The sequence below is a fragment of the Sceloporus undulatus genome, chromosome 3 (assembly GCF_019175285.1).
Source record: "Sceloporus undulatus isolate JIND9_A2432 ecotype Alabama chromosome 3, SceUnd_v1.1, whole genome shotgun sequence".
Classification (NCBI taxonomy): Eukaryota; Metazoa; Chordata; class Lepidosauria; order Squamata; family Phrynosomatidae; genus Sceloporus; species Sceloporus undulatus.
The window spans coordinates 183,252,194-183,269,003 of NC_056524.1; the positions used below are offsets into that span (position 1 = coordinate 183,252,194).

Sequence of the window (16,810 nt, forward strand, 5' to 3'; positions counted from 1 at the left end):
TATTAACCTTTATTTATAAAGCACTGTAAATTTACACAGCGCTGTACATACAATCTTTTAGTTAGACGGTTCCCTGCCCTCAGGCTTACAATCTAAGATTTTTTTTTCCATCTGAATTGATTTTTCAAGGAAGTTGTACAACTGAAAAAGGAAGAGAGTGACACTGATTTTTAAAAGTTCTGGGCTTTTTTTCATTTTCTGGTAAAGTTCTCTTTGCTAAGTTTATTCCTCTTTGCTGCTACAAATGTTTTTTGCTCTGTTATTATGAGCCAGCAAACAAAAGAGCAGTAGATAAGGCTTGATTTGAACTGAAATGCACATACCACCCATGTTGGATGCTTTTGGCACAAGTCTATAGAGTTAGGAATCCAACACTATTATAAGACCCTTCCCTGAATTAAGCCAAAGGACTATCTATTCATACATAATTGGTCCCATATTAAAGGTGGGATATTAAATAAATAAATAAATAAATAAAATACAGCATTCTCTTTCCACAATGGCTAATTATATGGGTATGACTATCCCACAACAGGATATTTGTGTGTTTTCCAGCAACTGTTATTCAGAAGCATCCTGTCTCCAATGCTGGAAATAATGTATAACCATCATGACTAGTATCCACTTATGACATGATGCTGGTCCATGAAAAAACATAATACTGGTGTTTCCCCATTATCTTACAATTATTCATTATTTTCCCTTTGGAATGACTGAAAACATTCAAACAACCTAACTTCAGCGTAGCAGACTTAAAAAGGGGAAGCAGAACTTCTGTGAATATTGAAGGATAAGAGTATGTCAGTCCAATCCTAACCATTAACCACCCTAAGTAACGACAGCTAGTGTTGCTAGGTTTTTCAAAAGAGTAACAAAAGAAGGTCAAATTTCACATCAGACTGGACGATCAGGAAGTAGCTACTAGCAAGTTTGTGTTCTACCAAAATAGCAAATGAAAGTATTGATTTCAGTTAACTTAGCAATGTTTTCCCCCCTTATTCCCAATATTTATAAATTCCATAATGCTTATGTTTTTGTCCTTATGAAGGGCCCACACCTCAAAAATACAGAATTTGGGGGCATCTTATTTGGTCTACATGAAAGGAAAAGCTTTGCAAATGTCAAACAGGGATATTCCTTATAATAATAAGCTTTCTGGCTCTCACATAAGGGACACCTGGCAAGCTAACAACAAGAGATACTAAAGTTTTTTTCTCCCACTGAACTCAACATTTAACTTTTGTTGAATTTAAGCACACTGACTCAAAAGTCATTTTTGCTCAGGTTTAATCAAAAGTGCTTCATTTCCATGAATCTTACATGGAAGAAATCATTCTAAAACGGTTGTTCCTGTACTTTTAAATGTTGTTCCATAGCAACATAATCTTTAAAGATTTTCTTTACTGCTTCCTGAAAGACACAATTTTGTGGTTTCCTTGTTTTTGGTTAAAGCTTCTAATTTGCAAGGAGTTATCCTTCACTCAAAGTGGATCAGGATCAACCGGTTCCATTTACGGAACACATTTGACAATTTATCTGAAGAGTTAATAATAATCTTGGGGTTGCTATACATACAAACATGGTTGTCAGGCCGTTAAAATTCTGTTTCCAAGCTGCACTCCCTTAACACTGGATGGAAATGCTGGCAGAGGAACTGCAGTTCAACAAAGGATGTGTTCACAGTGTAGAAATAATGCAGTCTGACTGCCATGGCTCCATCCTACAGAATCCTGGGATTTGTAATTTGAAGAGACACCAGCACTCTTTGGTAGAGAAGGCTAAAGACCTTGTAAAACTACAAATCCCAGGATTCCATAGGGTGGCACTACACTACTTAAAAGTAATGTCAAACTGAATTCTTTCTACAGTGCAGATGCACTAATGGAGAATACAAATGAGAGGGCGCATCCACAGTGTAGAAATACAGTCACTCCTCTGTTTTCGCAGTGGTCAGTTCCAGACCCTTCCCCTGCGAAAACGAAAAATCATCAATATTCAAGCCCCATTGGCTTGAATGGCGGTGCGCATTCAGGGACACCTATGGGACTGTGCCACAAGTGTGCACCGCTGGTACATGCCCCATTTTGTTCCCCTCTGTGTACCGCCTGCAAAAGGTTGAAGTTTGGAGACCTCAAGTCTGCGAAAATGGAGGGGTAACTGTATTGCAGTTTGACACCACTTGAACTGCCATGTCTCCTTCCTACAGAATCCTGGGATTTGTAGTTTTGTGAAGCACCAGCACTCTTTGGCAGAAGAAACTGAAGCACTTGTAAAACTGCAAATCTCAGGATTCCATAGGATGAAGCTACAGCACTTAAAGTGGTGTCAAACTGCATCATTTCTACAATGTAGATGGACCCTGTGATTTCCATTCCCCATCAGGCCATCTACCATTTTTAACTATGCTGTTTTGAACTTAGATTTTAATATCAGTAATATTTATCATTTAAAAAAAAACTTTTGTAAACAATGTTTTAGTTCTCTGTCATTTTAAATAACTGTAAGCCACCCTGAATCCCATTTTGGGAGAAAGGTGGCATATAAACCCTTTTAAAATAACTTTTTCAACACAACAGTTATTTGTTCACACACAAGCAAACTGAAGAAGGCAAGACAACTCTCCCAGTGTGAGACAAATTCAACACCAGCAGAAACAGCCAAAGGGAGGGGGAAATAATAATAAAAGTTAGGGCAGGGTGACCAGATGTCCTAACCGCAAAGGAGGACAAACCACCGCAAAATGTAGGACCTTCAAGAAAAATGAAAGACATGACCAAATAACAGCTAAAAGCACTAGTATAAATATAAATTCATTTCATATGATTTAGTTACAGCTATACTACACAGACTGTAGTCTATTAGGTACTCAACTGTATTTTTCTGATGAACTCAGCTTAAAAGTTAAAATGCTTGTTGGATTGTACTTACAGAACTCTGACACCAGCCAACCCTTCACTAAATCTACCTTTAAACTATTCCTTTCAGTTGTTGAAGGCTTCACATAATAATAATAATAAACCCTAATAATACTAATAATGGTTGTTATTGTTTATTAATATAGCAGTAATACAGTGTGTGTGTGTGTGTGTGTGTGTGTGTGTATATATATATATACAGTATACAGTAATAATAATATACAGTAATAATAATGTGAAGTTGAAGGCTCCACATAATAATAATAATAATAAATCCTAATACTAATAGTACTAATAGTTGTTACTGTTTATTTATATAGCAGTAATACAGCATATATATATATACAGTATATATATAGAAATAATAATAATAATAATAATAATATATACAGTATATATATATATATATATATACACACACACACACAATAATGTGATGTCAAAGGCTTCACATAATAATTAACCCTAATAATACTAATACCAATAATACTAATAATAGTAGTTGTTATTGTTTGTTTATATGGCGCCATAAATGTGCATGGCATTTTACAAGCATCATCAAAGCAACATATAACCTGCCAATGGTGAATATAATAATAATAATAATAATAATAATAATAATATAAAATAACAACAACAATAATAGCAGTACTAGTAGTAGTAGTAGTAGTAGTTAGGGTAAAGGGCGACTAAGGAGCCTCTGCTGAGGGAGGAAAGCTGGGCTTCCTTTCCAGTGGCCCAGACTTCTCCAGGCTGCATCCACACTGCAGAAACAATCCGGATTGACACCGCTTTAACCGCCACGGCTCAGAACTATGGAACCCTGAGAACTGCACTTTATTGCGGCATCAGAGCGCTCTAATAGAGAAGCCTAATAAATAGGTCCAAAACACACTGCAGAAATAATAATCCATTTTGAGGCTGCTTCAACTGCATTGAGCCTGAGCAGTGAAAGCGGTCTCAAAGTGGATTATGATTTCTGCAGTGTGGATGCATCCCTGGTTGTTGTTGTTGTTGTGCTTGTTCTTCGCAGCAGCAGCAGCAGCAGCAGCAGCAGCAGGCGGGGGAGGCTCACCTCGTCCTCGGAGAGCGAAGGCAGCGGCTCAAAGTCCCCGCCGCCGTCCAAAGAGTCCCCCATGGCTGCTCCTCCTGAGGGGAAGACAGAGGGAGAAGGAGAAAGAGTGGAGGGCTGGATAAGAAAGAAGCCGCCCTCAGTCTCCTCTTGGACGGCCCCTAAATAGCCCCGCAGCCACGCATCCCAAAGGAGAGGCTTTCTAATAACCTTTATAGCTGTGGCCAGTTGTAGGGCCTCTCCCTGGGGCGCTCCATGGCAACAGACTGGAACTCGACGCGGCGCCTGGGGCAGAGGCACAGAGGGAGGCCTCAGTCATGGTGCCAGCCTCCAGTAGAGAGCACTGGGGTCTTCTCTCCCCGCCTACGAAGGCCACATCTTATTGTTGTTGTATGTCTTCAAGTTGTTTCCCACTTATGGCAGCCCTAAGGCTGCCCTGTCATAGGGTTCTCTTGGCAAGGTTTCTTCAGAGGGGTTTTTGCCATGGACATCCTCTGAGGCTGAGAGAGTGTGACTCGCCCAAGGACACCCCATGGGTTTCCATGGCTGAGCCGGGATTCAAACCCTGGTCTCCAGAGGCATATAAGGCCTGTTTCCTCTGAAGCTGAGAGAGTGTGACTCGCCCATAGGCCACCCCAGTGGGTTTCCATGGCTGAGCTGGGATTCGAACCCTGGTCTCTAGAGTCATATGAGTCCTTTCCCTCTGAAGCTGAGAGAGTGTGATTTACCCAATGCCACCCCAGTGGGTTTCCATGGCTGAACAGGGAGGGACTCAAACCCTGGTCTCCAGAGTCGTATGAGTCCTTTTTCCTCTGAGGCTGAGAAAGTGTGACTCGCCCAAGGTCATCCCAAATATTTGAAGGGATGCCATATTGAGGATAGAGCAAGCTTGTTTTCTGCTGCTCCAGAGACTAGAACACAGAAGAATGGATGAAAGCTACAGGAAAAGAGATTCTTTCTAAACATTAGGAGGAAATTCCTGACAGTAAGAGCTGTTTGACACTGGAGCACACTCCTTTGGTGCAGTCTCCTTTTTGGGAGGCTGTAAACAGGCTGGATAGCCATCTGTTGGGAGTGATTTGATTGTGGTCTCTTCTAACTCTATGATTCTATGATTCTATACACCCCACTAAACAGAACATGTTTGGCCTGATGCTGAAATGACTGCAAGTGAGTCATAACTCTATGGGCAGAGTATCCCCAAACATATCCTCATGACAGGTATGACTCTTTTCTTCAATGTCACACAACGAGTAAAAGGCACCTTGAGAAAATCCTTCAAACCAGAAAAGACTAAGCAAAAGCACCCTGAACCTGCATGCGACATGGATCCAGGAGTATTCCCAGGCTGCACAACTGCTCTTTGAAGGACAGCATATGTATTCCCTGGCATCAGAGCCACCTACTCCCATGCCTTCTGTCTTGTCAGGATTCATTTACTTGGTGCTCCTTCAGCACTTTACTGAGTCCAGACGCTGCCTGAGCACTTGCACAGCTTTTTCTACTGAGACACTAAGGAGAATAGAGTCACCCCTTTCCTTTAACAATACAGACCAGTCCAAATTGGTTTGGATGCTGATTCGCAATGCTGACAATACGGATCGATCCAGATCTTTCAGGAAAACTCTGGAAAAAAACTGGTATCGACTATGCCAGGTTAAGTGGGTTTCTTTGCCAACCCAACACAAAAGTGCATTGAGCGTATTCAGGACGTGTGTAAACACCAAGAATTCAACCCGGATTCATTCCAGATGATTTTTGTAGTGTGAATGGGGCTTGAAATTAACATTGTCCAAGAAACCCTTGTCATAGGTTCACCATAAGTCAAAAAAACCTTAAAGCCACACAACAATAATTACTAGATAAAATATTTACATATTCTGCTGAAAATTAAACAGAGCAATATCCTACAGTTACAATATGTAATAAAAGCTATCTGATAGTTTTCAAAGGTACCCTGTTTTTTGTTGCTTACTACATCCTGTTCTAGTTTCTTTGCAGTTATCCTGGTACTGGAGTTCAGTCAGCAGAATGTCATGCATGTCTGCTCAGATGTCAAGTGTGCCTATCAGTTTCATAGTACAACGGAACATGTGTCAGTTATGGCCCTTGACTTATACATGAGGTTGACTTATAATTGAGTATATATGGTAAATTCCAAAAGCATTTCCCCATGTTATATAAGGGACCCCATTTTACTTTGCCATTGCATTTAATGGGACTTGAGCATCCACAGATTTTGGATTTCCCGCGTAAGGGGAAAATCGCATATGCCCACACCCCATTGAAAATAATGGGGCACGTGTATGCTGGCTCACTGTATATATAATTCAATGCAATTTACTTCCTAGGGTTGAAATCCATTAAATACAATGGGGCTTATTTATGAGTAAACATTCACTGGAATTCATTGTAAGAGAAGATTACATTCTAATCACAGGCAACAGTCCTAGGTATACTTACCTGCTCTACTGAACACAGCTTGACTTGGTTGTGTGTAAGCATGTGTGAATCTCTTTCTGACTTTGATTTGGGAGTGGGAATTGAGTGACTCTCCAGAAGCTGGTGAACTTTAGCCCTTAACAGTATAGCCAATGAAGAGGGATACTGTGAGATGCAGTCTATCAAAGTAAGGAGTAAAGATATTTTGATCAACAAGAATTCAACAAGAAATTAATTTTGATCATGTCTCCTATTAAAGTTACAATCCTACAGTGTTGGGACAGCTTCTCCTGATTAAATATTGATCAGTGGACATGTTCCATAGCTATATCATTCACAGCTGAAAAGCTGTATGCTAGAAAAATAGGTTAGAAATGTTCAGGAGAACTAGGAGTCCTATAAGCGAGTCATAAATACTCTGGAAATATCCAGTTTGTATTCATATTTTTTTTAAAAAACTGGCACTCAACAGTTTTAATCCATACACTTTCTAACTCCAGGGGCAGTTTGACCATGTAATAGCTATCTATAACAGCTCACTGTCCTATTTTTGCTTTCCGAGTGCACCTACCAATACAATCCTCCCTTATGTAAACTCCATTAAATTCAATAGAATTTACACTCTGATATAGAACCGCCTCTGAGTATTACTTGTCTAAGGAAACCATATAAAATCCATGTGGTCACCATAAGTAGGCAAGTGACTTGAAGGTAAATACACACAAGACTGCGGCCTCATTTTATCAGTATGAATTGCTAGTATTCATCTAACTCTGACAGAGTTATTACTTATATTGGATTTAGGACCATTGTCATTCTTCAGCGTTTAGCTCTCCAAAGGCCTCTAGAAGCGAGTTCCCTGGAATGGGTAATGGATACATCTTGTCTCTATGCAGAGATAGATAAGGGCATAGGAATGAATACTAAGGCAGCATACACTGTCATTTTGCTCAAAAAAGCAAGGAGGGGTATATTTTCAAGTGCTGATGACCTATTGAAGGACACTATACTGTTTGCTTTTCACGCCATGGAGGACACAGATTTGTGCAGATGCAGAGTAAATAAATACACCTACAGCAGGTGTTTTAGAACATTTATGGATGGAATGGATTTTGCATCGAAGATCAGGAAGGATTCTTGATATTAGAATGTTACACAACCTAGAGCCCAGTCTACACCTAGGTATGTTGTGCACATTGGTGCAGATTTCAGTTGGGTTTTCAGAGAAGAAAGAGCAGTGATTGCGGCTGCCCACACCTTCCTGAAGTGCAGGGCTAATTTGTGCACATTCACACATCAGCCCTGCACTTCAGGAGGAAGGGGGGGAATAAGCGATTGTGGCCACCAACCACCTCCTGAAGACAGCTTCTGTGTGCACGTTCACATAGCAGCCAACTTTGAGAGGTGGTTGGCATCTGCAATCACTGCAAAAGAGATGGGAGAGAGGAGCAGAATCATGCCCACTTATTTATGACTGTCTGAGAAGTGGAACTGTAGAGGAAGGAACCTATCACACAAAGGCAGTCATGCAATAGCAGCGACTCTGATAACCTATTGACAGGTTTTGTCCATCTGTGAAAAGGTGCACTACAGTAATGCATGGCATACAAGACAGCAGCAAGACAGACATGATATCATGTGATAAGTACTAGCCAAAGATGCTTTTGTCCTATTAAAATCCTAATTTTATAGCCTCATGTGATAAAGTCCTGAGACACAATTGCCTAGATGCTTCCTTGCTCAGCCAGATCAGCTATGCCAACTCAGAACCAACTCCTTTCAAGTAAGAAAGTATAAGATTGCAGTCTATATGTAGGGGATTGCAGCTTTTCCTCCCAATAATTTTTTTTCCTGTGACTGCTTATTCTGAATTCCTTTTCACCACAATTTCCAATGGATCTCTAAATATAAGATTTGTTTGCAACCTGATCTACACAGCACTTGGCTTTCAGGGGTCTCCCACAAGTACAATTCTAAGGGTGATTTCCCTTCCTCAGTCTTCTGTCAGTGATCCTTGAATTTAAAACAGCTGTATAAATCAATGCAGAGTACTGGTTTGAGTTTTGGACTATGACTCTATAGTCCAGGGTTCAAGTCCCTACTTAGTCATGGAAACCCACTAGATGATCTTGAACAGAGCACACTCTTTTAGGCTGCCTCTGCACTGCAAAAATAATGCAGTTTGACACCACTTTAACTGCATGGTGCAATGTTATGATACTATGGGATTTGTAGTTTTGTGAGATATTTAGTCTCCTCTGCCAGAGAGTCCTGGTGCCACAACAAATTTCAAATCCCAGGATTCCATAACACTGAGCCGTGGCACTTGAACTGTGTCAAACTGCATTATTCCTGCAGTGCAGATGCAGCCTCAGTTGCAGAGGAAAGTAAAGGCAACACTCTGAACAAATCTTGCCAGGAAAGCCCTGTGATAGGATTGCTTTAGAGTTGCCATAAGGTGAAACAAAACAAAAAACAGCAACAATTTACATGCCTGGAAAGGCAGCAATAGCAAATTGCACTGCAACTGCACCCTCATACCCTAGTCAAAGCTGCTTTGTATTCAGCGGCACATGACTGTAGAGTTTCTAAAGTGTAAAAGTGGATTTTCTTGCTTAAGGGAAATGATGGAACAAGAACAAGTTAGTTTGGGTCATAAATAAGCTGATAACAATACCCTATATAAACTGCATGAAAAACCAGAGAACAAAGCAAAATGATACCAACCCAACAGCTTCATCTGAATTCACCATGTATTACAAATCACAGTGTTATTGGTTTTAATATTACACATACTGAAGCAAAGCCAAGTTATTTTCACCATGCTCCTCCCCAATCTACAATACAGGAATAATTGCAATAAGGGAATGCATGACAAGCTCTGTATGTTCTTTTTGTTGTAGTTGTTATTGTTGTTGTTAACTACCTTCAAGTTAAGCCTCGACTCATGACAAACCCGTGAATGAGATCTCTAGCCCCCCCATTCTCTACAGCTGTGCTCAGGGCCTTCAAGTATCAGTTCAACCAATCAAAATTATAGGTTTTGCTTTTGCAAGTGAAATACAGAAGGAAGGAAAGTGCTAATGGGATACTATCACTTGTTATGTTTTTAAGTTAAATTACTAGGGGCATCTCCTCAACTTTATTGTTAGAGTTTGGCTAATCTTATAGACTGCCTAATCAAAAATGACTATACTGATGAAAAAGACCAGAAAATCCCCAATTTTGTTCTTTCCAATTTTATTTTGAAGATCCATACATGTTTTGTTTATCCTAAAATATTTTCTGGTACAATCAGATTTTTTATATATATACCAGCTCCGCAGGGTTAGCTTATTTACCATATCCTGTAGGGTCAACCCTGCTTATATTTTAGAGGAAGGAATTGGGGGGAAAACACACACCTTGCCTAAGAAAATGCTATGAAATTCATGCGGTCTTCCTAAGTCAATAGGCATCCTGATGGTGCACATGCACTCATACAGAAGAACAAAATGTGGGACTTTAAAATCAATCTGGATTCTCCTGGTACAACACTTTGGGAGTACCACAACTACGGATAAGAGAATGCACATTTGTTACACTATAATTAGAAGTATACTCTATTTTTAAGAGCTTTGTTTACTGCCAGTTTGCCTGAAGCTTTTCATTTTAATTTAGTTTGGATGAAACCACAAGAAACAGAGGGGTGCACTACAAATAATCATTTCTTACACACAGCCAGTTTCACTTGTTTAACTTTTATTATAAAGGCTTTTCTTTAATAGCAGTTTTGTTAACACTAACTCTGTCCATAAAAACTTTTGTTTCTTTTCTTTTTTAAAAAAAAACCTTTCCTCTCTCCCCAACAGCAATCCCATCATTATTTAAGCAGAAGAAAGGGAATCTGACAATGGCTGACTGCAGCTCTGTGTGAAGCAGCTGTGGGATCCCAGGAATGAAGAAAGCAAATAACATGTTTTACTGTTTACATCCTGCCATTAAACAGACACTGTGCACACCAGACACACATAGGTGAAGATAATGTGACTGAAAAAAAAAATCCTTCAGCTATTAATGATATGGAAGATTATGTTACATCCTTCTAAAGGAATTCAACATGCAACTGATTCTTTTAATGAAGGGCAACAACGGTTTTATCGATGGTTATGGGGATTCCTACTCATGGCAACCCTAAGGTGAACCCATCATGCGGTTTTCTTGGCAAGATTTCTTCAGAGTGGGTTTGCCATTGCCATCCTCTAGTTTAGTTTAGGCTGTGGAAAAGCCCAAGGTAGTCATTTCAGGTAGCCTATTCCTAAATGCTCAGTTACTTTTTCAATCAAAAGGCAACAGCATTCCAAATTCAGGGAACTGCTCATTTCCTCACTAAGGATGCAGAAAGGTACCTTCTTATCTGTTTTCTACAGCCACGAAATGGTCTCCTTCATTGGGAAACTGAAGCCAACTTGTTATTCATGTGTGTGTGTGTTTTAGTATGAAGTCTCTTAATTCCAGGATTGGCTACGGGCAACTGAGGGGTAAATATACTGTACACAACTTGTGAAGTGTTTTCCTACCAAAATAATAATAATAATAATAAAAAGCATGTGAAATAGGTTTTGAAATGAGACCACAAAGCATGTTCAGAAGAATATTTAACTGTTTCCTTCCCTACTCCCTACCTCTTTCAAACAGGTACATCTGCTGCTGATGTTTTGCCACTATTGCCATTCATACACTGGCCTGTTTGAATTAGGAGAAATCAGAGGACTGAGGGTGAATCCACACTGCAGAAATAAAAGAGTTTGACACCACATTAATTGCCATAACTCTGGTCTACAGGATCCTGGGATTTATGGTTTAGAGAGGTCCCAGAGCTCTCTGACAGACCAGGCTGAATACCTCACCAAACTACAAATCGACTTGGAGCATGCAACAGCAACAAATATTACACACCAACAGAAATTATCCTAAAATTCACAGCTTTCCTTAGAACCCTTTAAAATGCAGGTCAAAGCAATGAGCAATAAGATATTGCTTTGTTCCACATTTAGGACTGGCTAACACATTCACTTGGCAAACAATAATCACCCAGATAACTGCCCTAGTGGAATGATCTGTTAAGCATCCCTTATATATGCATTTTCCCATTAACTTGTATCATACACCTGACTGAACATTTTGCTGTTGATGTTGATTTAGCGTTCTTCGTTGAACTAAAATAAATCAAAGTTTAACATGTAAGTTTTAGACAATGATGGGGAAATTGTGGACTTCCAATAAATCCCATAATTCCTCATCATTGGCAATGCTGTATACGTGGATGGAAGTTGTAGTCCAATTATATCCGGAGGACCAGCCATTCCACACATCTGCTTTAATTGCTCTAAGCTGGTAGAATGATTCATATTTAGATAAAAATCAATGGGGTTGACTCCAAATTAACCATATTTCATACAGTATTTTTGACATAGTGAAGTACAGTAAACTTTACCATATCCAGTCCATGGCCAATTTTGTATCCTATATTAGTTTCTCACCAGAATTCTACAGTAATACCTTTTAAAACAATAATGCTGCATATTTGCAATATATAGATTCAGAAACATAAAGATGTGTTACTTTAACCCCAAAACATTTTCAAGAGAATATTTAAGCAGGCAGAACTGAAAATTGAGGGAAATGCTTTCAACTGGTGCATGCTATTCTTTTTTTAATAGGCAGATGCTGTACTTTTCTTATTGATTTGCTTTTTTGTGTGTGAAATATACACACTCTCCAAAAAGAAAATTATATTCTTAAGAGGTAAATAGTATGGTATCTATTTTATTTATTTATTTGTTTGTTGGATTTATATCCCATTTTTCTGCCAAAATGGGGTTCAAGATGATCTAGATTACAGTATTTTTTAACAGTTCCTGAACTGATACTTGTAGTCAAGTAGACAAGTGTAAGGTACAGTATTATCCTGTCTCCAGTAAGTATGAAGAATTAAACAAATGGAATTAGTTCCTTTCGTTTTAGGCAGGTTTACTCAGGAATAAGCTTCAGGGGGACTTGTCCCAATTACCAGGGAAGAAAATAGTTAGAGTGACTTCTGAGTAAATATGCAGAAGATTATACTTTCCATTGTGCCCTATCAGCTCTCATTTGTGTAATATAATATTCAAACTACTGGAAATATTGATTTGAAATACAGCAATATATTTAGTTCTTTTTATTTTCCTTTCAAAAAGTGTCTGACTTTTTAATACGACAATATTGTACATTCTGCTTCGCCATGTAAAAGCAATAAGATGGATGGGTTATTCTTTATTTGCAAATTGATTTCAGTAACCTCTGAGGTATTCTGTAGTTATTGTTTTGGACACATTATTCATCATGTTTTTGTTTTGGAGATGTAGATTCAGATCAACCCATATGCTCAGTTGTTTCACAATTGTCTCCTATCACACTTTTATATCAATTTTTACATAATTACATCAATCACTGATGTTTGAAGGCTAGAAAACTTCTGCTTGTGTTTTTATTTAAATTTTATTTTATTTTACTTAGTCCCTGAGGAAAACACAGACAAATGTACGTAATGAATTGTGAATATAAATGTAGAAGAGTTTTCTTGCTCTGCTCCCTAAAAGATTACATATTATCTATCAAAAACTTTATTCAGTGATGTGGAATATGAAATAAAGCTTCTATTCTTTCCATGAATTTCATCAAATGATCTTTTTGTGCTTTTACAATGAGCTAACAGCTAAATAAGGCCAGTTGGAAAGACTGAAAAATGTCAGTCATTCACCATGTTCAGACTCTGCAGCTGCATTGTTAGGATTAGGCTGGGAAGAAGCATTTATGTGTTGCCTTCCTGAATAACTTGCCCTATTGCCTACTTGTTTCTTGTTGTAAGCGCAAAGAATTTGGTCTTCAACCCCTTTTAGCATTTCCAAGGTTATTTTAAGTAGAAAGATGCCTCTTCATGCAAATCTGCTGCTTGGTTATAAAATGGTAGCATCTTCCATAACAGATGTATGACCTCATGTATATATGCCCTTCAGGAAAGTACAGATTTAGGATCTTTTCATGAATATATTGTACAGGGAATTTACATTCGTTGCTTACAGAATGTGAATTGCAAACCATATTGCTCCAATCATACACTGTGGCTGATCTTACAAAGAAAATTACTACTAGTCACAAAATGGCAGTGTAGAGGCTGCAGGTGGACCTTGGCATAAACATTTGGTAATCTCATTCCACTGCTATCTAATCTGTATCTCAGAACAAGTTAGTTCTTTATCACTACAGTTTACGTCTGAAAGTGCTCCGTAGATGAGCTCTCCTCCAGATTAAGTAAAGATACTGTATTAGCTCTGGGGGTACTATGGCACAATTGCCTGCTATATGCAGAATCTTCTGATTCAGTGATTATAAACAAAAAAGGCCATTTTATTTTATATTTTCTATTAAATACCCTAAAAGCACCAGATCCTGTCTTATCTTGTAAGGTAAACAGGCTATACAGTGGGCCCTTAGTATCTGCTGGGTTTTAGTTCCAGGGTCTCCTGTGGATTCCAAAATCCATGGATGGTCAAGTCCCATTAAATAAAACAGCCCAGAAAAACGATGTCCCTTGTATAAAATGGTAAAATCAAGGTTTGCTTTTTAGGGTGTGTGTGTATTTTAGGGGAAGGAACTGGCAAAATCACCTCTGAATATCCCTTGCCTAAGAAAACCCTATGAAATTCATGGGGTTGTAATAATTAACAGGCAACTTGAAGGCACACACACACACACATTCACCACCCACTTAATGTCTCTTGAAGTGTTTTTATTCATCTCCTGCCATAGTCTTTCATTTCTCATTTCAAGCCTTTTCATTTCCTTTCAAGCCTGTAACTTATTTTTACTTCCCTTGCAAAAGTTTCTTTAGCCTTAATCCAATTGCTTTTTTCAGCTAGAGTAGCCCCATTGACACAGTTCTTGAATGGTATGTCAATATTTAATGTAAGTCTCACTGATTTGATGGATCTCTTCTAGTTCATCCCTGTTTTATATTCACTTATTCCACTTATATGAGCTTTCTTTTCTTATCCTGCTCCTCTGTGTTTCCAGATGCTGCTGCTGCTACTGCTGAAAATATGAACAGATCCAATTTGTAATTCTCTATTGTTTCTGATCCAATAAGTGACAGACAGGGGTGTAGCTACAGGAGAAGAGCAAATAAGAATTCTGCTTCCCAAGTGACATTTTCTCTCAGATTCTACATATCTAGCCTTGCAATAACTGAAATCATCACTTGTGTATTTAGAAATGCAGTGTGTAGGCATCCAAAGAAAAGCAACAGACAGAAGTACCAAAGAAATGCAAACACAACATATATGACACTTCTAGATATGAACAATTTTCAATAGTTCACTCTACAATGCCCAGATTTTGGGTACTGAAATGAGATTTCACTAGGGGAAAAAATTCCTATGAGCATGCAATGCCTTCCTATTGTTACCCTGTAGCTAGACTCCTGGTGATCCACATACGACAGACTCTTCTGCATGTGAGTCTCCCCAATTTAGCAGGAAGAAGTATATAAAGTTAATATTTCACTTCAATTTCATTTTATTTATACAAGCATGCTGCCTTTCAGAGTGGGGCCCAAAGTAGCTCAGAAACTTAGTAGAAAGACATTTTGTTGTTGCTGTGTGCCTTCAAGTTATTTCTGACTTATGGTGACCCTGGGGCATTCAGAGTATGTTTTCCTTTGGCTCTCTTTGAGGCTGAGTGTTACTTGCTTGAGGTCATCTAATGGGTTTCCATGAATGAGCAGGGATTTGATCCATGATTTCTGAAAGTGGTAGTCCAATACTTCATTCTCACCTCACACTCCCAAGAGGTCAGAGACAAGGGGATGATTCCATTTTTGTCATTATACTGACAGAATTCATGAAATGGAACATGAAAACCAAGTACAGTCAGACTGCTGCCAGGAGATTGGTGTAATGTAGATTTTATTCTAGAAATTGAAACAGAGGTTCTTCTGTCCAGGGTTTGTGTCAGAACTGAATAGTTTACCCCGGGATCATACTTAAGAGTTCCTATAATCCAGCCCCCCTCCCCAGCTATGATCCCAAGTCTTTGATCTGGATCAAAGTGACCTTTCAAGTTTCCTCTTTCCTTTCTTGCAATATTATTCAATCACACTTAAGGAAGGAGAGCATCCCTGGTTTATAGCCCCGATGCTTGTGGTGACAACAGGGTCATAAAACCAAAAATCTCTATCACTTCTGCCCATTTGGCCCCTCCCAATTTTTCCCAAACTTGGCTTCCCACAGAATTCCTATTCCCCTCTCAATAAACCAGCATTTATCCTAATGCTATATCACCATGTCATCTTATTACCAAATCATCATTACATCATATTATCATATCATCCTGACAGAACCATGCATATGGATCAGACAAGCGTCCAGGTTCGATTCAGAGGACACCAGTATTAAAAGCTACATGGGATGGCTTTTATTTGCCCAGGAAGTGTCTCATAAGATTAATCCTGAGTTGAAGTAATAATACAATTTAAATACCATAGATTTGGGGGCGATGTTGCTACTGTTATTAAACTAAGGATGTACAAGTACAATATGCATTTGTTACTAATTGTATGCACTGAGATGTGTATACTGATCCTACTGTTTTGTTACTTTTTTGGCTGCTACTACAAATTATTTAATTGAGGATGGACAAGGGACAAGACCTTCCCCCCTCTTTTTGAGCCAGTGTGTTACCCAAAATATCAGGGTCCCAAAGGGGCACCCACAATCAATATTTAATAGGGAAATTTTATTACCTCAATTACAGCTGCTGAGAAGGTTTGGGAACTCAAAGTAGGGATCAAACCTGTGTATAGCAGTTCCAAGAAACAGAACTCCAGAGTTCAAAGGGGAATCACCATTCACACAAAGGCACTCACTCATGCACACAGCCAAGAACTAACAATATAAAAGTTGGTAACAGATGGTGACTGAAAGGACTGCGGAGGGTGATATTGTACTGATTCCAGAAGAGGGTCTTCAATTGGGACACTGTGAAGTAAACTGGCTCACCAGATGCTTGTGAATCATGGAGTGACCAGCAGTGCTGAGCAGTTAAGCAAGATACTGACAGGAAATCTGTTTGAACAAGTGAGACTGAATTGAGGGTGCCAGAGCAGGCATATTTATAGGGCAAAACATATCCTGGGGCAGATTTTGGGATTAAAATAAAGTTTCCAAGAGAGAAGAATGAGAAGGGAACTTGTGAATGGCAGTACATTGTCTTTGGACAATGAAGGTTTGCCTCTAGAGGGAAATATTCTTGGATTTTTGTTCACTTGTAAACACCAGATCCATTACCTCTCATCATTCCTATC

General features: G+C 38.9%; 1 protein-coding gene across 3 annotated transcripts in view; it reads right to left on the reverse strand.

The window, feature by feature from the left end:
* Positions 1-4,225, reverse strand: part of KNDC1 (kinase non-catalytic C-lobe domain containing 1) — a 103,580-nt gene extending 99,355 nt beyond the window's left edge. For 2 of the 3 annotated variants that reach the window (XM_042460288.1, XM_042460290.1), the window contains exon 1: positions 3,991-4,225. In XM_042460288.1, the coding sequence (XP_042316222.1) occupies positions 3,991-4,053 (63 nt within the window). In that variant the 5' untranslated portion in view covers positions 4,054-4,225. The remainder of the gene's footprint in view (positions 1-3,990) is intronic. The other variant, XM_042460287.1, reaches the window with a different exon arrangement.
* Between the last annotated feature and the right edge of the window lie 12,585 nt (positions 4,226-16,810).